At 51.3% G+C, this 20,659-nt stretch overlaps 1 protein-coding gene across 3 annotated transcripts in view; it reads right to left on the bottom strand.

Moving 5' to 3' along the window:
- Positions 1-349: 349 nt before the first annotated feature.
- Positions 350-20,659, bottom strand: part of KIAA0232 (KIAA0232 ortholog) — a 121,007-nt gene continuing 100,697 nt past the window's right edge. For 2 of the 3 annotated variants that reach the window (XM_029062496.1, XM_029062498.2), the window contains 3 exons: positions 18,089-18,197; positions 3,165-3,262; positions 350-933 (listed from right to left, as the gene is read on the bottom strand). In XM_029062496.1, the coding sequence (XP_028918329.1) occupies positions 754-933; positions 3,165-3,262; positions 18,089-18,197 (387 nt within the window). In that variant the 3' untranslated portion in view covers positions 350-753. The remainder of the gene's footprint in view (positions 934-3,164; positions 3,263-18,088; positions 18,198-20,659) is intronic. The other variant, XM_029062497.2, reaches the window with a different exon arrangement.

The raw sequence follows: 20,659 nt of genomic DNA, 5'->3' as shown, positions 1-20,659 counted from the left end.
TGGGTTTTTTTTTTTCTGTTTTGTTTCTTTTCGCGGGGGCGGGGGGGGGGGGGGGAGAAAACAATATCGTAGGATAGAAAACACAGTATTCTGTAAGTCTCTAAAGCACAACCCTGTTGTTCCCGCTTCAAAGTTGGGTGAGATCTGACTGAACGAAGACCCGAAGGAGTGTCACGGATGCTTTTTCTCCTGTATTCAGAAAGGCACCGATTGATTTCAGCGTGAAGTATTTATCTCCCGGTTCTTAAAGGGAACGGATGCCTAAATGCGCCTTGAGCCTTGTCTCTGAATAGCAGAAGGAGTTGTAGACACTTCGAATGCTGTTAACGTAACGGTGGAGGGGTAAGGGGGGGTGGGGGGCGGGGGGCGGGCACTGTGGTTCAAATGCCAAAAGCAGTGAGACTTCTAAGACGAGCACATGCACACTCATTCCTGATTGGACATCAACCACCTAGTCTAGTTCAAATAGCCAAGGATCGAACATTTTGGGGGGGAGAGAAGGGGAGGGACGGGGATGGGGGTGGAAGGGGAGCGAGCTCCCGACGGGTTAGTTGTCCTCCACTCTAAAATAAGCAAGAAGAGAAAGATAAATACACATCTGAATCAGTTAATTGAAGAGGAAACTCAAGTTGTTGTTTAGAGCCACAGGCCCCCCCCCCCACCCACGAGAAGGATCGTTTTCCGTCGCCTATTATTATTATTATTATTATTCTTTTTTTTTCTTTTTTTAAACCATCTGGGCTACTCTGAGTTTTAGAGGTGAGTTCGAGAAAAGAGCGCCTCTTCGCAAGGATCGACCCAATCGCCGGCCCCTTCCGACGCCGTGTCTTCCGAGTTGGAGCTGTCGCTGGAGTAGATCTTCTTTCGGAAGCCGTTCGATTTCCCGCCGGGGTCTTTTTCTCCGGCGCATCTCGCTTCGTAAACGGAAGAAACCTACGGAGGGGGAAGCAATCGTTTTCATCCTCTGGACCGTCAGCTCGCTGTGGACAGGGAATGCGTCTGACCCTTTACTCTCCTCTCCCAAGCGCTCGCACACAGTAAGCGCTCAATAAAAACGACCGAACGAATCCGGCAACCGCTGGGTCTTTTATTGAGCGCCTCCTCTGTGCAGAGCACTGGGCTAAGCGTTCGGGTAGGGGAGGGAGAGGGAGTAATAATCATAATAATCATGAAGGTACTTGTTAAGCGCTTACTATGTGCCCAGCACTGTTCTAAACGCTGAGGTGGATACAGGCAAATCGGGTTGGACCCAGTCCCTTTCCCACCCGGGGCTCACAGTCTCAATCCCCATTTTACAGACGAGGGAACTGAGACCCAGAGAAGTACAGTGACTTACCCAAAGTCACGTGGTAGACAAAAGGTGGAGCCGGCATTAGAACCCAGGTCCTCCTGACACCCAGGCCTGGGCTCTAGCCACTACGCCATGCTGCTTCTCACGATAAATGTGACTGACTGAAGGAAGCAGGGACCTCCCACTATAAAGGCGGAGGGCTGGGGCCGTTTATCCGTTTTCCACGGCTTGACAGGGTCTGTCCTGGCGGTGGGGTTCGGGCGGGGCGGGGTTGTTGGGGAGACGGGAGCCCATCTATTTTTGAGGGGTCCCGTCTCCCTTTCCCCTTCTTACAGCGTGGCTCAGTGGAAAGAGCACGGGCTTTGGAGTCAGAGCTCGTGAGTTCGAATCCCAGCTCTGCCACATGTCGGCTGTGTGACTGTGGGCAAGTCACTTAACTTCTCTGTGCCTCAGTTCCCTCATCTGTAAAATGGGGATTAAGACTGTGAGCCCCATGTGCGACAACCTGATTCCCCTATGTCTACCCCAGCGCTTAGAACAGTGCTCGGCACATAGTAAGCGCTTAACAAATACCAACATTATTATTATTATTATTATTACTCTTTCATCTCCCCCCTTCCTCCTCCCCAACGAGAGCTGCTTCCCGACTCCTCCTACCTCCAATGGCCAAACATTTTCTCCTCTGACCAAGTGCTTGGTGCGAGAACGGTCCCTACCGTCTTGGTGGCAGAAGGGAGATACTTGGGGAGGGGCACAGATTCCATCTGTCAAGAGCAGTCTTCTTGGTCCACCTGACCTGCTGCGTCATTCGAGTAATCAGTGGCATTTAACAATGTTGGTATTTGTTAAGCGCTTACTATGCGCAGAGCTCTGTTCTAAGCGCTGGGGGAGATACGGGGTCATCAGGTCGTCCCACGTGAGGCTCACAGTTAATCCCCATTTTACAGATGAGGTAACTGAGGCACAGAGAAGCTAAGTGACTTGCCCACAGTCACACAGCTGACGAGTGGCAGAGCCGGCATTCGAACCCATGACCTCGGACTCCGAAGCCCATGCTCTTTCCACTGAGCCACGCTGCTTCTCTGAGCGTTTTACTGAGCGCATTTACTGAGCGCTCGCTGGACTAAGCACACAGGATGAAGAATAAGTGATGTGTGGGTGTCTTTTCTGATCAAAAACTCCCCAAGACTATCATTCCTATAATTATTTTTATTCTTATTGTTACCGCTATCTTTTTTGGATCTGTTAAGTGCTTACCACGTACCCAGCACTGTTTTACACTCTGGGAGAGATATGAGTTAATTAGGTTGGACACGGTCCCTGCCCCACACGGGGCTCACACTCTTAGGAGGGAGGAGAACAGGCTTTGAACACCCATGTTACAGGTGAGGAAACCGAGGCCCAAGAAGTGAAGCAGCATGGCCTCGTGGATAGAACAGAGGCCCGGGAGTCGGAAGAACCTGAGTTCTAATCCCGGCTCGGCCACTCGTCTGTTATGTGACCTGGGGTAAGTCACTTCGCTTCTCCGGGCCTCAGCTCCCTCATCGGTAAAATCGGGATGAAGACGGTGAGCCCCTCGTGGGGCAAAGGCCCGTGTCCAATCCGATTACCTCATTTCTACCCCAGATCCTAGAAGAGCGCCCGGCACATAGTAAGTGCTTAACAGATACCATTAAATAAAAAAAGTGAAGCGACTCGCCCAAGGTCACACAGAAGACAAGTTGCCGAGCCGGGATTAGAACCCATGACCTTCTGACTCCTGCCTCCTCATCTAGATCCTAGATCCTCCTCATCTGGATGAAAGTGTAATTAAGAATGGGAGGGAAAGGTCACCAAAGTCACCATAGGTCACCAAAAGAAACAATCCACTTACCCTATTAAAGTCTACCAGGTGCTCTCCGTGGTCGGCCATTTCTTTCCCATCGGGATACTCTCCCACACCATTCTCCCCCTTGGCATCAGGGTAACATCCTTTAGGGTTTTGAATCAAAAGGGGGAAGGGGGAGGAAAGAAAAAAAAAGGAAAACTCCATTAGGACCCGATATGACGAAACCTCTTCCCACATTCCATTCTCAGCTCTGAACTTTCAGGCGCCTTCTGCCCGGGGACAGAGTGAATTTAGTTTTTTGGAAAGGACTGTACGGTGGAGCATTCCATTTCTGGATCCAAACGGGCAGAGGGCATGACTTGCTTTACGCACGAAGCCCTTCTGAAATCTCCCTGGCCGCGGGGACCTTCTCTGATCAACTCTTCTTCTCTCCTGGTCACAGCCTCCCTTCTTCCCTCCCTCCCTCCTTCCCTCCTAGCGGCTCAACCCCTGCCTGCCCCTCACAGGCTCAGAAGCCCCCAAAACACCAGCACACGCACACACCTCTGTTCTCCGCTCTCCTACCACTCACTCATCCACGCCTCCGCCTCTCGGCTCTTTTCTTCGATCGCCCCGTCACCTTGCTCCCCCCGTCCTTTACCTGGCTGCTTTCCTACTCCAACCCAGCCCGCACACTTCGCCCCTCTAACGCCAACCACCTCGTCTATCTCGCCCACGTCCCGCCTCCGGCCCGGAACGCCCTCCCTCTTCACATCCGACATCGACTCTCCCCACTTGCAAATCCTCATTAAAATGCCATCTCCTCCAAGAGGCCTTCCCCGACTGAGCCCTCATCTCCTCTTCTCCCACTCCCTTGAGTCATCCTTGCTCTTGAATTTGCACTCTTGATTCACTCCCTCTCAGCTCCACAGCACTTCGTCCCTATCCATTATTTACTTATATTCATGTCTGTCTCCCCGTGTCGACCGTCGGCTCCTGGACAGTCTGTTTATTGTTATACGGTCCCCTCCCAAGCGCTTAGCACAGTGCTCCGCACACAGAAAGTGTTCCATAAATCCCACTGACCGATCGATTCTCCCCACTGCCATTCATTCAGTGCCTTCCTCCCACTAATCTGTAAGCTCCCTGAAGTTGGGATCTTTTGAGCGCTTACTGTGTGCTGGGCGCCGTGCCAGGCACTCGGGAGAGTACAGTATGCTAGGCTCGGTAGGTACGATCCCTGTCCGCGAGGAGTTTATGGTCTACAGGGGACTTTCCACGGCGAGATGGCAGTGACGGCAGCCAAGCCGTGAGAGGGCTGTGACAGACAGCGGTGCCAGCGCCGGAGGCCCGAGGCGGGGCAGCCCCTCCGGACCCACACATTAAGGGGAAGGGTCGGAGACCTTCTCCGACCCCCATCTGCGCCCCCCGCTCCTTCCTTAGGGGGTCTGGGACTGCGCCAGAAGGAAGGGACGCTGAGCCCTCGCGCCCCTCTCCCGCCCTCAAACTGGAGGCCGAAGAGGGAGCCCGAGAGAAGGGCCGCGACCACCCGTGGCCCGCTCGGCAAGATTGGGGCCAAAAACCTAAATCAAGGGGAGGGTCTCCACCATCCCCGCCGGTGACCTAGGATCTGTCTGGGGGAAGGGAGGACGCCTTCCCTCGCCTCCTCCTGCCCCACTCCGTCAGACCAGAGGCCTAAGATGGAGCCGGGGAGAAGGGCTGGTGGGACGCCCACCAGCCAGGAACCTCTCGGCAAGGCGTGGGGCCAAAGCTGAGGCAAGGGGAGCGTCTCCGCCACCCCCCGCACCCCTCCCTGCCCACCGTGGGGGGCCTGGGATGACCCGGAGGGAAGACTGTAAGCCCGCCAATGGGCAGGGATTGTCTCTACCTGTTGCTGAACTGTACATTCCAAATGCCTAGTACAGTGCTCTTCACATAGTAAGCGCTCAATAAATACTACTGAAGGGATGCTGAATCCCGCGGGGTCTCCCCCCTCAGCCCAGAGGTCCGGGATCCCGCTCCAGGGGAGGGTCGCCCTCTGCGAGCCAGGGCCTGAGGACTGAGCATCGCCCACCCGAGGCCCGGCACTGCCCAGAGACAAGAGACTCCGGCCCCTCTATCAGCCCCTACGCACCGTGGAAGGGGACCCCGGCCCCTTCATTCTCCCCTTACTGCATCCGTGCCCCGACGACCTGGGCCCGCAAGAGGAAGGAATCGCCAATTCCCCACCCCTCTGCACCCAGCCCCCCACCCCGCAAAGAAGGACAGTGACTCACTAAGGAGTTAACAACGTGGGCAGGAATGTGTCCGTTTGCTGTTCTGTTGTCCTCTCCCAATGGCTTAATACAATGCTTTGCACACAGTAAGCGCTCACTAAATATGACTGAATGAAGGAATGAACGAACCTGCCAACAGTCACCCATCAACGACTAAGGACTTGATAGCTCGACTTGCTAGCGCTCGCCCAATCACTGTGGACAGGCGCTTTAGTAACTCACTCCCGCCAGCTCAGAATTTATGGATTCCCCCGTCCCCCCACCCGCTGGGACCTGCCTAGTCCCGCTGCTTACGAGAAGCAGCGTGGCCTAGTGCAAAGAGCCTGGGCTTGGGAGTCAGAGGACGTGGGTTCTAATCCCACCTCTGCCACTTGTCTGCTGGGTGACCTTGGGCCACTCACTTTGCTTCTCGGGGCCTCAGTTCCCTCACCTGGAAAATGGGGATTAAGACTGTGAACCCCACGTGGGACCCTGTATCTACCCCAGTGCTTAGAACAGTGCTTGGCACATAGTAAGCGCTTAACAAAAACCATCATTATTATTATTAGTCACCCACAGGAATCTGTCCCAGTCCACCGGGTTTACAGATCGGCTGCTGCAGCTCTGGATTTTCTTTCTCTTCCAGACTAGCGCCTGGTGACCTGCCCAAGGTCACCCGGCGGACAAGTGGCAGAGCTGGGATTAGAACCCAGGTCCTTCTGACTCCCAGGCCCAAGCTCTATCCACTAGGCCACGCTGCTTCTCAAACCTCCTGTCCCCACCCCCCCACCATCTCTGTCCCCCGATGCCCTGACTACATACTTCATCAGTAAAATTGAAACCACCCAGTATGATCTCCCAAAAATCTCCCCTGCTCCTCTCCAATCCCCCACCCCTCTTCCACCCTCTTCAACCCTCCCTGTTCCCTGCAGTAACTCAAGATGAAATCTCTTGGCTCGTCTCTAAATCTACCCCCTTCACCTGGGCTTCTGACCCCATTCATTCATTCAATCATGTTTAATTAAGCGCTTACTGCGTGCAGAGCACCGTATTAAGCCCTTCAAACCCTTCAAAAGAACTTGCCCCCTCCCTTCTTCCCTCCTTGACTGTCATCTCCAACTGTTCACTTTCTAACCGCTTCTTCCCCGCTGCTTTCAAACATGCTTACATAACCTCTATCCTAAAAAAAAACCCCAAACCCTCTCTCGACCCCACGGCTCCCTCCTACCGTTTCTCTTCAAATTTCTTGAAAGAGTTGTTTATGTCCGTTGTCTCCACTCCTTATCTTCCAATAATCTCCTACATCCCTGTCAGTCTGGTTTCCGTCCCCTTCGTTCCCCAGAAACAGCCCTCTCTAAGGCAACCAATGACCTTCTCACCAAAACTGATGGTGTCTTCTCCATCCTAATCCTCCTAGATCTCAGCTGCCTCTGACGGGGTAGATTACAGTGCTCTGCACATAATAAGCATTCAATAAATACTACTGAATGAATGAATGAATGAATGAGATCACTCCCTTCTCCTTGAAACTCGGTCCAACCTTGGATTCGCCGACACTGTCCTCTCTCGGTTCTCCTCCTATCTCTCTACCCACCCCTTCTCAGTCTCTTTTGCGGGCTCCTCCTCTGCCTCCCACCCTGGCAGGAAGGGTCGCTTAGGGCTAGATCCCCTTCTACTCTCCCTCTCCCCCCATGTCCTCAGAGAACTCATTCGCTCCCTTGGCTTCAATCGGCAGATGATTCCCAAATCTGCGTCTCCAGCCCGATCTCTCCCCTTCCCTGCAATCTCACATTTTCTCCTGCCTTCAGGACATCTCTGCTTGGATGTCCCGTCGACGCCTCAAATTAAACATTTCCAAAGCTGAACTCCTCATCTTCCCACCCAAAACCTGTCCTCCCCCTGTCTTTCCCATTACTGTAGACAACAACTCTATAATAATAATAATAATGATGATAATGTTGGTATTTGTTAAGCGCTTACTATGTGCCGAGCACTGTTCTAAGCGCTGGGGTAGACACAGGGTAATCAGGTTGTCCCACATGAGGCTCACATTCTTAGTCCCCATTTTACAGATGAGGGAACTGGGGCACACAGAAGTGAAGTGACTTGCCCACAGTCACACAGCTGACAAGCAGTGGAGCCGGCATTCGAACCCATGACCTCTGACTCCCAAGCCCGTGCTCTTTCCACTGAGCCATGCTGCTTCTCTCTACCTCGCAAGCCTGTAACCTTGGCGTTGTCCTCGAATCATTTCTCTCATTCCACCCATATATTTGATCTGTCACCAAATCCTGTCGGTTCTGCTAGGACGATATTGCTAAAATCCACCCCTTCTTCTCCATCTGAGCTGTTATCATGTTGATCCAAGCACTATCCTAACCGGCTCTGACTACTGCATCTGCCTCCTCACTGACCTCCCGGCTTACTGGCTCTCCCCACTCCAATCGAGACGTCACTCTGCTGGACGAATCATTTATCAATAAAAACGATCAGTTCGTGTCTCCCCACTCCTCGAGAACCTCCAATCGCTGCCCATTCACCTCCTCATCAAACAGAAACTCCTCACCGTTGGCTTTAAAGCCGATCGGCTCACCCCCTACCACCTCACCTCCCTAATCTCCTTCATGAGAGAGCGAGTACAAGGGAGACAGAGAGGAGCAGGAAGGAGAGACAGAGAAACGAAGACAAAGAGACATAAAGGGACAGCGAGAGACAGAGAGGGTGCATAAGGGAGAGAACATGAGGGAAACAGAGAGAGAGAGACAAAGAGAGACAGACAGAGAGACACAGAGTTGGTGGGGGGGGTGTAGTCTGATGGAAGGAAAAGCAGCATGGCTTAGTGAACAGAGCAAGGGCCTGGGAGGAGCACCTGGGTTCTAATGCCACCTCTGCCACTTGTCTGCTGTGTGACCTTGGGGAAATCATTTCACTTCTCTGGGCCTCAGTGACCTCATCTGTAAAATGGGGATTGAAACTGTGAGCCCCACAAGGGACAGAGACTGTGTCCAACTCAATTTGCTTGTATCCACCCCAGTGCTTAGTACGGTGCCTGGCACTTAGTAAGACCTTAAATACCACAATTACTCTAGACTGTGAGCTCGTTGTGGGCGGAGAATGTGTCAGTTTGTTGCTGTACTGTTCTCTCTGAAGGGCTCAGTACAGTGCTCTGCACACAGCAAGTGCTCAATAAATATGACTGAATGAGTGAATGAATGATAAGGTCCTCCCCAAGAAGCCAGTGCCGGGTTTTCTCTCAGAGTGGCGATGGCATCTGTGACTTTTTCTGGCCGGACCCCGTCTCCCAAAGGTGTCGCCTCCCCGGGAAGACTCAGGTCTCGCGAATCCGCTCTTTCCTTCTGACCCAAATGCCACCACAATGGCCTAGATGCTTGTCTACACCCTAGGACTCGACCTCTCCATCAGCCTCCTGGCCGACCTCCCCGTCTCCAGCCTCTCCCCTCTCCATCCTTCACTTTGCTGGCTGGGTCATTTCTCTAGAACGCTGTTCTGGGCCAATCTCCTCGCTCTTCAAAAACCTTCATTCATTCAACTGTACTTATTGAGCACTTACTGTATGCAGAGCACTGTACTAAGCATTTGGGAGAATACGCTATAACAATAAACAGTAAGCCTCCAGGGGTTCCCCATCCCTCTCTGCATCGAGCAGAAACTTCTGACACAATCAGATCTCCCGCCGCTCCCCTCTGGCTACCTCCGTCCATTTATTATATCTGCGATTTATAGTCATGTCTGTCTCCCCCTCTAGACCGCAAGCTCGTTGGGGGTGGGGAATGTGTCTGTTATACTGGATTCATCCAGGCGCTTAGTATAACGCCATGCTCATGAAATACGATCAACTGACTGATTCCTCTCAGGAGACCACAACCGCCATCTCTTATTCTCGCCTCTGGCGGGCGACTTCTTACTCGGGGGTCACCCCAGCCCCTTCACATCTGGCAGACCACTGTTCTCCCCATCGACACCTTCCTCAAGGAGGGGTTCCCTGATTAATTGCTCACCTTTCTACCCCTTATCCTCCAACAGCCACTACTTTGTGTCAACTAACTCCCGCCTGCCCCCCCACATTTAGAGCCAAACCTCTTCACCTATTACTTTTTTTATTGTATTTGTTAAGCGCTTTCTATATGCCAGGCACTGTACTAAGCGCTGGGGTGGATACAAGAAAATCAGTTGGACACAGATCATGTCCCACATGGGGCTCACGGTGTTAATCCCCATTTTACTGATGAGGGAACCGAGGCCCAGAAGCAGCATGGCTTAGTGGAAAGAGTCCGGGCTTGGGAGACAGAGGACGTGGGTTCCAATCCCGGCTCTGCCACTTGCCTGCTGTATGACTGTGAGCAAGTCACTTTGCTTCTCTGGGCCTCAGTAACCTCATTTGGAAAATGGAGATTAAGACTGTGAGCTGACGTGGGGCAACCTGAATACCCCAGCACTTAGAACAGTGTGTTAGAACAGTTAGTACATCCTTAACAAGTAACATAATTGTAATTATTAAGTAAAGTGACTTGCCTAGTGTCACTCAGTAGATAAGTGGAGGAGCCGGGATGAGAACCCAGGTCCTCTGACCCGAGGCCCGGGCTCTAACCGCTTGGCCATGCTGCTTTACTTGTTCCGATCTGGGATTTATTTTACTGACTGCCTCCCAGCTGGATTTTTGAGGGCAGGGATCATGCCTACTAATCCTTCTGTTCTCTCCTTCGTTCTAAGCACGGTGCTCGGCACAGGGTAAGTGTTCAATAATGATTACTGACTGAGTTCCAGAACCTTGGTAAGCAGGGACAATGGAGTGCACATCTTTTGCCAACGATGTCACCTGTTGGGAAAAAATTCCCGTTTGCCCGACCTCATCCCAACGCCACTCCCCTGTGCTGAACCGCGATCGAAGATGTTCCTTGCAGAGAGGTGGACTCCGTCGGGGGTTTACTGAAAAGGAGAACTGGGGATGGCAGTGAGCCCAAGAAGCCTGGCCTGACAAGTTGCCCAAAGAATGAATTCAAGGGGAAAATCTGAGAACTGAAGCGAAGATGATTGGTACAGAATTTTTATTTAAAATTTTCAATAAATAGCAATGGACGTCCTGGGCAGGGGGAAGGAGGTATTTCAGAGGGAACCAAAGAAGCTTTAAGTTTAAGTAAATCCATCAGAAAGCCCTCATATGGCTGATGCTTCTGGTAATGAACATGAGAAGCAGCATGGTTCAGTGGAGAGAGCACGGGCCTGGGAATCGGAAGGACGTGGGTGCTAATCCCAGCTCCACCACTTGCTGGCTGCGTGACTTTGAGTAAGTCACTTAACTTTTCTGGGACTCAGTTACCTTATCTGTAAAATGGGGATTGAGACTGTGAGCCCCAAGTGGGACACGGACTGTGTCCAACCTGATTTGTTTGTATCTACCCCAGCGCTTAGAAAAGTGCCTGGAACATTATAAGCAGCACTTAATACCATCATCATCATCATCATCATTGTTATTATTAAGCTAAGAACACTGAAAGGTCTTTCCCAAGAAAATTGGAAGACCTAAACTCAGGATCATCAAATTTCAGACTGCCAAGGAGTTAAAAGTTTTTTGGACGTTATGGACCAAGGAGAATGACCCTAAGTGGGGTTAGGATTCATTCAATCATTCAATTGTATTTATTGCGTGCTTACTGTGTGCAGAGCACCGTACTAAGCACTTGGGAGAGTACAATACAACAATAAACAGACACATTCCCTGCCCACAACAAGCTTAGTCTATAATGCAGTGCTCTGACATTTCCTTCACTCCTGTGCATTAGCTTCAGAGCGCCGTTTGTGAAAATCCAGATATCAGGCTGACCTTGTCCAGCTCAAGTTCATCCTAATCTGCTGTAACTGTGTCCTTTCTTCCATTTGGCAACATTATTTCTCCATCCTTACGGACTCCCATGCTCATCGCCCTGGACAATTGTTTTGGACTTTTAACTCCCTCTTCCCGTCTCCCCCATCCCTTGCCCTTAATGATCGGGACACCTACTTTATTGAGAAAGTTGAAACCATCAGGCACGATCTCCGTAACATCTCTCCGGCTCTTCTCCACCTCTCCCATCTTCCCCAGTGGTATCTCAGGAAGATATCCTCCTCCTCTTCCTCCTCCTCCTCTCCAAATTCATCCCCCTCCACCTGTGCCTCTGACCGAATCTCTTCGCCCCTTTTCAAAACACTTGTCTCCTCCTTTCTCCCCTCCCTGATTACCATCTTCAACTGTTCACTCTTCACTGACTTCTTCCCCACTGCTTTCAAATACCCTCATGTATTCTCTGCCCTAAAAAAACCCATCAAAACTCTCCCTTTACCCCATGAATCCCTCCGCTTATCGTCCCTATCTCCCTCCTACTATTCCTCTTGGAACTCCTCCTTGAACAAGTGTCTACACCTGCTGCTTACACTTCTCCAATTCTGCCCTTGCAATCTGGCTTCTGTCCCCTCCACTCCACAAAAATGGCCCTCTCAAACGTCACCAATGATCTCCTTCTTGCCAAATTCAACAGCCCCTACTTCATCCTGATCCTCTTGACCTCTCAGTTGCCTCTGACACTGCAGACCACTCCCTTCTCCTTGAAACGTCATCGAACCTCGGTTTCACTGACACTGTCCTCTCCTGGTTCTCCTCCCATCTGGCTATTCATTCTCAGTCTCTTTTGCGGGCTCTTCCTCTGCCTTCCACCCCCTAACTGTGTGGGGGGGGGTCCCTCCAGGTTCAGTTCTGGTCCCCTTTAAGTCTCCATCTCCACCCACTCCCTTGGAGAACTCATTCGCTCCCATGGCTTCAACTACCACCTCTATGCAGATGATCTCCAAATCTACATCTCTGACCCTCATCTCTCTCCTTCTCTGTAGACCGATATTTCCTCCGGCCTTCAGGACATCTCTTCTTGGACAACCCACCGACAGCTCAGCCTTAACATGTCCTGCCCTTCCCCTGACTTTCCCATCACTGTAGACAGCACTACCATCCTCTCCGTCTCAAAAGCCTGCAACCTCGGCATTGGCGTTACCCTTGACTCGAAACTGTAAGCTCGCCGTGGTCGGAAATGTGTCTTCCGCCTCTCGCACTGTACTCTCCCGAGTGCTTAGTGCAGTACTTTGCACACGGTAAGAGCTCTATAAATACCCCTGACTCATCTTTCTCACTTAACCCATATATTCCATATTCCTGTCAGTTCAATCGTCACAACTTCACTAAAATTCGTCCTTTCCTCTCTATCCAAACTGCTGTGTCAATCCAAGCACTTATCCTACCTTGCCTTGATTCCCCTATCAGCCTCCTTGCTGACCTTCCAGCCTCCCGTCTCTCCCCACTCCAGTTCATACTTCCCTCCGCTGCCCGGATGACTTTCCTACAAAAATGTTCAATCCACATCCTCTCCTCCTCAAGAACCACCAGTGGTTGCCCATCCACCTCTGCAACCCCCCAAATTCCTTACCATTGGCTTTATAGCATTCAATCCCCTTAAGCCCTTCCACCATTTGTCTGATTTCCTACTACGATCCAGCCCACACACTCTGCTCCTCTAATGCCAACCTACTCACTGTAGCTCAGTCTCATCTTAATCGCCACTGATCCCTCCCTCGCAACCTGCCTCTGGGCCAAAACACCCTCCCCCTTCATATCTGACAGACGGTCGCTCTCCCCACCCTCCAAGCCTTATTAAAAACCCATCTCCTCCAAGAAGCCTTCCTTGACTCAGCCCTCATTTCCTCTTCTTTCTCTCCTTCCTGGGTTGCCCTGATTTGCTCACTTTATTAACCCCTCCTTCGGCCCGACAGCCCTTATGTACATCTCCCTAATGTTTGGCTCCCTTTCTGGACTGTAAGCTCCTTGTGGGGAGGGAATACGTCTACCAACTCGGTTACACTTTACTCTCCCAAGCTCGTACTTGGTACGGCGCTCTGCACATAGTGAGCACTCAATAGATAACGATTCATTTGAAAACCAAGTTATAAACTATCATTAAAACCTTCTCTGCTACTCCTGCTGGATGACCATGACAATCATACATCATAGTGCTATTTTTTTAGGCACTTACTGTGAACTCAGGAACTGAACTAAGCTCCAGAGTGGATACCAGTTAATCAGGTTGGACACAGTTCCTGTCTCATGTGGGTTTCACGGTACAGTCAGTCAGTAAATCATGTTAATTGAGTACTTACTGTCTGCAAAGTACTGTATTAGGTCCTTGAGAGAATACACTCTAACAATATAGCAGACATATTCCCCGCCCACAGCGAGCTTAGTCTAGAGGGGGAGAGACACATTAATATAAATACATTACCGATATGTACATAAGCAGGAGGGAGAACAGGGACCGAGTCCCCTTTTTACAGATGAGGCTCAGAGAAGTTGAGTGACTCGCCTAAGGCCATACAGCAGGGGAGAGACAGAGCTGAGAATGGAACCCAGAGCCTCTGGCTCCCAGGCCTGTGCTCTTCCCTTCTGATGGGAATGTATTATTCTAGGCTGTGAGCTCCTTGTGGGCAGGGAATGTGTTTGATGTTTATAGTACTCTCCCAAGCCCTTAGTATGGTACTTTGCACACAGTAAGCGCTCAACAAATATTATTAATAATAATAATAATTAACACAAACCTGTCTCTATGTCTATGACTGTATTTATGTATTTTGATGGTATTGAAGCATGACTACCTGTTTTGTTTTGCTGTCTTTTTCCCCCCTCCCCCTCTCTAGACTGTGAGCCCATCGTTGGGCAGGGATTGTCTCTATCTGTTGCCCAATTGTACATTCCAAGCTCTTAGTACAGTGCTCTGCACACAGTAAGTGCTCAATAAACACGACTGAAGGAATGAATGAACGAACCTGAAGACGGGTAAGGGGCCACAAAACAGGCAAGCAGAGAACGTCCGAGAAATCCAACAGCCACGAGGCCCTGGCCGAGCCCTTCCGCCTAAACCACGGTTGCCCCTTACAGGCTTTGTCCTCTAAAGTCTGGTCTTTTCAGAGTTCTCCAAAAGAGGCAGAGGGCAAAGTGAGATGAGCCCCTGGGCCTTGGAATCAGTGGACCTGGGTTCTAATCCCGGCACTGTCAATTGCTTGCTGTGTGACCTTGGGCAAGTCACTTGACTTGTCTATACCTTGGTTACCTCACCTGTAAAATGAGGATTATGACCTTGAGCCTTTGTCCAACCTGATTTGCTTTTATCCAATCCAGTGCTTAGTTTATAGTAACGGCTTAGCAAATACGATTGTTATTATTATTACTCGGCTTCTTCAGCTATAAAATGGGGATTCAATACCTGTTCTCCCTCCTACTTAGACTGTAAGTCCCATATGGGACTGATTGATTTGTACCTATTGCAGTTTTTAGAACAGCGTTTGATCATAGTAAGCGCTTAACAAATGCCAGAAAAAATAAGTCTCTCAGCCCCTATGGAGCACGGAACAATTAATCAATCAACGGTATTTATTGAGCACTTAGTGGGTGCAGAGCACTGTAGTAAGCTCTTGGTTGAGCACAAGAGGCAGAAGATGCAATCCCTGCCTTCAAGGAGTTTGAGGCCGAGTCAAGGAAGCAAACACAAAATGCTTTCCAGAGAAGAGATGAGAAAGGAAAAGTGTTTTGGGAAATAAGAAAAGTGCTTAAATAGTAAGGTCAAATTTTAGTCTTCTCCCAAAAAAAGTCTCTAAATTACAAGAAAATACAAATCTTACTGACTTCTTTCTGCAGAGCAGTTTATCTCCACTATTTTCAAAACTTTTGCTTTAGTTTTTCTATCTGGAGCACTGTTCACGTCACAATCAAGCTTCTGGGTAATAATGATACTAATAACAGTAATAATGACTGTGGTATTTGATAAACGCTTATTCTACAAGCACTGGTAGAAACAAGATCATCAGGTCCCACATGGGGCTCACTGAAGATGGCTTAGTGGATAGAGCCCGGGCCTGGGAGTCAGAAGGATCTGGGTTCTAGTCCCGGCTCTGCCACTTGTCGGCTGTGTGACCTTGGGCAAGTCACTTAATTTCTCCGTGCCTCAGTTATCTCATCTGTAAAATGAGGATTAAGACTGAGCCCTACGTGGGACAGGGACTGTGTCCAACCTGAATAGCTTGCACCTATCCCAGCGCTTAAAACAGTGCTTGACACAGAGTAAGCGCTTAAATACCATCATCATTATTATTATTAAGGAGGGAAATAGGCAGTGAATCCACGGAGGTCCAGGCCCCAGGGGAGAGCGAGAGGCAGGAGGAGGAATCAGGAGAGTCGAAGAGGTTATGTGTGGCCTGAGAGTGGTGAAGGAGTAATGTGGCAGGGAAAGCCCCTTTTGGGAACTTGCTGGCCCAGAGGTGGCCACCCCGATAAGTAGAGCAGTGAGCAGGGGACCTCTCCCCGAAAGGCCTAGACCCTCCAGTGTGACCTGGGCTCAGGGAATTCGGTCTGCGGGGTCACCCTTCGGCGCTTCCTATCTAGACCAAGTCCAGTTCTCTCCTTGACCCCTTCCAATCTGACTTCCGACCCCTTCATTCCACAGAAACCTCCCTTTGAAACGTCATCAGTCATCTCCTTCTTGCCAAATCTGACGGCCTCTACTTCATCCTAATCACCCTGGACCTCTCAACTGCCTTCGACGCTGAGGATCACCCGCTTCTCCTGGAAACGTTATCTAGCTTCACTGACTCTGTCCTCTCCCGATTCTCCTCTCATCTCTCTAGCCGATCATTCTCAGTCTCCTTCGCGGGCTTCTCCTCGGACTCCCACTCCGACAGTGGGGGGTCCCTCAAGGCTCGCTTCTGGGTCTCCTTCTATTCTCCACCTACATCCGCTCCCTTGGAGAACTCATTCGCTCCCACTGTTTCAACTATCACTTCTATGTGGATAATCCCCAAATCTCCATCTCCGACACTGATCTCACTCCCTCTCTGCAGTCTCGCATTTCCTCTGGCCTTCAAGACATCTCTCCTTGGATGTCCTCCCGTCACCTCCAGTTTACCGTGCCCAAAACAGAACTCTTTATCTTCCCTCTCAAACCCTTTACTCCCGACTTTCCCATCACTGTAGACAGCACTACCATCCTTTCTGTCTCACAAGCCTGGTATTATCCTTGGCTCCTCTCTCTCATTCAACACACATATCCAATCCATCATTAAATCCTGTCGGTCCCACCTTGGCAACATGGCTACAATCTGCCCTTTCCTCTCCATCCGAACTGCTACTGCGTTAATCCAATCACTCATCCTCTCCCGCCTCGATCACTGCATCAGCCTCCTTGTTGACCACTCGGCCTCCTGTCTCTCTCCACTCCAGCCCATACTTCACTCTGCTGCCTGGATCACTTTTCTACAAAATTGCTCAGGACACGTCACCCCTGCTCCTCAGAAAGCTCCAGAAGTTGCCCAGCCACCTCCACATCGAACAAAAACTCACCACTGGCTTTTATACAGTCCACCAACTTGCCCCCTCCTACTTCACCTCGCTTCTCTCCTTCTACAGTCCAACCCACACACTTCACTCCTTTCTGGAGCTAACCTTCTCTCTATGCTTCGAACTCGCCTCTCTCGCTGCCGACCCCTAGCCCACATCCGGCCTCTAGCCTGGAGCGCCCTCCCTCCTCAAATCCCACAATGACTCTCCCCCTACTTCAAAGCTTATCGAAGGCCCACCTCCTCCAAGAGGCCTTCCCAGACTTACCCCTCTCTTCCTCATCTCCCACTCCCCTCTGCATCACCCTGACTTGTTCCCTTTGCTCTTCCCCCCTCCCTGCCCCACAGCACTTATGCACAACTCTGTAATTTTATTTGTATTGATGTCCGTCTCCCCGCCTTGTAAGCTCACTGTGGGCAGGGAATGTCACTGTTTATTGTTTTATCTTATTTTCGCAAGCACTTAGCACAGAGCTCAGCACACGGTAAGCGCTCAATAAATACGACTGGATGAATGAATGAGGGGGAGATGGACGTGCGTCTCAACAAAGAAATTAGCTTACAGTCTAGTTGGCTAATTGAAAATCTCGATCGGAAAGAATACAAGTGACGGACAGGAAATAGGGCCCAGGGGAAAGAGCCCGGGCCTGGGAGTCAGAGGACCTGGGTTCTCTGGACAAGGGCCACTGCATGGATAATAATAATCATCGTGGTGTCCGTTACGCGCTCACTAGGTTCCGGGCACAGATTCACCACAGAAAAGAGTGTGGCTCAGTGGCAAGAGCCCGGGCTTGGGAGACAGAGGTCATGGGTTCAAATCCCGGCTCTGACATTTGTCAGCTGTGTGACTGTGGGCCAGTCACTTAACTTCTCTGTGCCTCAGTTACCTCATCTGTAAAATGGAGATGAAGACTGTGAGCCTCCCGTGGATCAACCTGATTGCCCTGTGTCTACTCCAGCGCTTAGAACAGTGCTCCGCATATAGTAAGCGCTTAACAAATACCAACATTATTATTATTATTATTATTAAAAGGCAGCGGAGGGGGTGTTCTACAATCGTTTCCATCCCCAGTTTGACGGCGGGAACATTTTCTTTGAAGACCGTAGGAAATATCCACCTGGTGCCTTCCTCTGGTAAACGAGGGGATTCATTCAATCCCATTTACTGAGCGCTGTGTGCAGAGCACTGTACTGAGCGCTTGGGAAGAGTCCGATGGAACATCAACCAGACCCATTCCCAGCCCGCAACGAGCTTCCAGCCTAGAGGTAGGCGGCTCGCAGGAGACTCCGCCGAACTCCCGAGTTCTTTCTTACCTTCACACTGAGTTCCAGGAAAAAGGGGAGAGTAGAGTGCTTTTTCCCACCAGCACTGTTTTTCTTGGCCGCTGCTCCCTCCTTGGAGATCAGTGCTCAACAGAGGAAACTGTTCGGATACAAGCACACGGTGACTCAGCATCCCACGCTCAGAGAGGCCGGCCCGGCGGGTTTACGCTCGCGACAGAACATCGCCTAGCGGGATTCTGCCGGAGACGGTCCACGTTTCACAGAGGCTAAACACCCACGGTGACCGACGAACAAGAAAAAAAAGCATCTTTGGTGGGGGGGACGGGGAGGGGAGGCGGTGGGGAAGGTGGAAGGGCCAAACTGTTTGAGAGATTTCTTTGCTCCGTCCTCTGCGCCGCCGTTGACGAGCTCGGCCTCTTCCGCTCGTGCCGGACACGCGTGGGGGCTTGCGGGGTTAAGCATCGTCGTCGGAGTCACGAGGGCGAGGAGTTCATTCATTCGCTGAGCGCTTACTGTGTGCAGAAAGCTTACTAAGCGCTTGGGAGAGTACTCCGTAACAATAAGCTGCCACAGAACGAGCTTAAGGTCTACAGGGATTTTAAAAGGCAACTCGGGGATGACTGAGGAAGTTTCTGTTGGCGATGGGGAGACCCCCTTCTCCCCCGTCCGGAAACCCCCCGTCCCGTCTGCGCTTCCTGCAGCCTTTGAAAAATCTCCTGTAGAAACCTAATGCTTGTCCAGACTTGCAGGAAGCTGTACTTCGAGGAATGCTGCCAGGCTACACAGGCTACCTGCTTCTTTATAGCTAGGCTGGCCGGCTCCGTCTTCTCTCACCTCTTTTTATTTATTTGTTTTTAAAAAGGGTCAGTCGGCAGGCGTATTTATTGAGGGCTTACGGTGTGCAGGGCACTGTACTAGGCGCTTGGGAGGGTTCACCAATAAATGGACACGTTCCCTTCCCACAACGAGATGACAGTCTAGAGGACTGTATTTGTTCAGGGCTTCCTATGTTGCCAGGCGCTGATTTAAGCGCTGGGGTAGAGACCAGCTAATCAGGTTGGACACAGTCCGTGTCCCACGTGGGGCTCACAGTCTTATTCTCCATTTGGTGGCTGAGGTAACCGAGGCCCAGGCAGGCAAAGTGACTTTCCCAAGGTCACACGGCGGCAAGGGGAGGAGCCGGGATGAGAACCCAGGTCCTCTGACTCCCAGGACCCGGCTCTTCCCCTAGGCCACACTGCCCCTCAGTCGCTAATAATAATGATTATGGTACTTCTTAAGCGCTTACTATGTACGAAGCACTGTTCTAAGTGCTGGGGTAGATACAAGGCAATTGGGTCGGACACAGTTCCTGTCCCACATGGGGCTCACACTCTTAAGCCCCATTTTCCAGATGAAGTAACTGAGGCCCAGAGAAGTGAAGTGACTTGCCCAAGGTCACACAGCAGACAGGTGGTGGAGTCGGGATTAGAACCCAGGTCCACCTGACTCGTTCAATCATTCGTTCAGTCGTATTTATTGAGCACTGGGTGCAGAGCACTGTACTAAGCGCTTGGGAAGGTACAATACAACAATAAACAGTGACATTCCCTGCCCACAAGAAGCTTACAGTCTAGACTCCCAGGCTTGTGCTCTATCCATTGAACCACATATTTATTGAGCGCTTACTGGGTGCACAGCAGTGTACTAAGCGCGTGGGGGGGGGTACACTATAAAAACATAACAGACACAGACCCTGCCCACACGAGCTGACAGTTTCACTGGGCGGCCTCCCCCTGCCGTCTCCCGAGAACCCTCAGGGAGCCAGGAGTCTTATGAGACCGGTGTCCCTAGGAAAGAATAAAAGCAGGCCTCTGCAGAGGAAGAACGAATCGGCGGCAGGCAAGGTCTGCAGCCTGACAACCCTATCTTCACGTCAACGTCCCTGGTTCTGGGTTCCAGAATCAGCAGAGAAGAGTAGCCCGCAGTATGTGCCACGAACGGATTTCAGAGTCGAAAGCTCCCCAGAGACGACGACGACGACGATAATGGTACTTGTTAAGCGCTTACTCGGCGCCGGGGTGGGTGCAAGATAATCCGGTTTCATACAGTCCCTGTCCCACATAGGGCTCACAGTCTTCACCCCCATTTTCCGGATGAGGGAACTGAGGAGTGGAGTGACTTGCCCAAGGTCACACAACGGACAAACGGCAGAGCCGGGATGAGAAGGCGGGTCCTCGGACTCGCGGGCCCGGGCTCTGTCATCATCATCATCATCATGGTGGTATTTGTTAAGCGCTTACTACGTGCCAAGCACTGTTCTAAGCGCTGGGGTCGATACAAGGTCATCACCACAAGGAATACGGTGCTTCCCCCCGGATGAGGGGGGAGGAAGGCCGGTGGGGGGGTCGGGGCAGGTGAGCGGTGTGTGGCGGGTAACTTCCTCGGGCTCCGGACCAGCTGGGCCCGGCCCTGGCGGAGGAGGCCAGGCCTCCCGGATGCGCAGCCGTGACGCCTGCAGGCCCGGAGCGGCTAAGCCACCGGGGCCGCCCCTCCTCTGGCTCAGCCGGTGGGATGTAATAATAATAATGATGATGATGATGGCATTAGTTAAGCGCTTAC

Source organism: Ornithorhynchus anatinus, chromosome 4 (assembly GCF_004115215.2).
Source record: "Ornithorhynchus anatinus isolate Pmale09 chromosome 4, mOrnAna1.pri.v4, whole genome shotgun sequence".
NCBI lineage: Eukaryota > Metazoa > Chordata > Mammalia > Monotremata > Ornithorhynchidae > Ornithorhynchus > Ornithorhynchus anatinus.
This window is presented reverse-complemented; position numbering and strand designations above follow the sequence as displayed.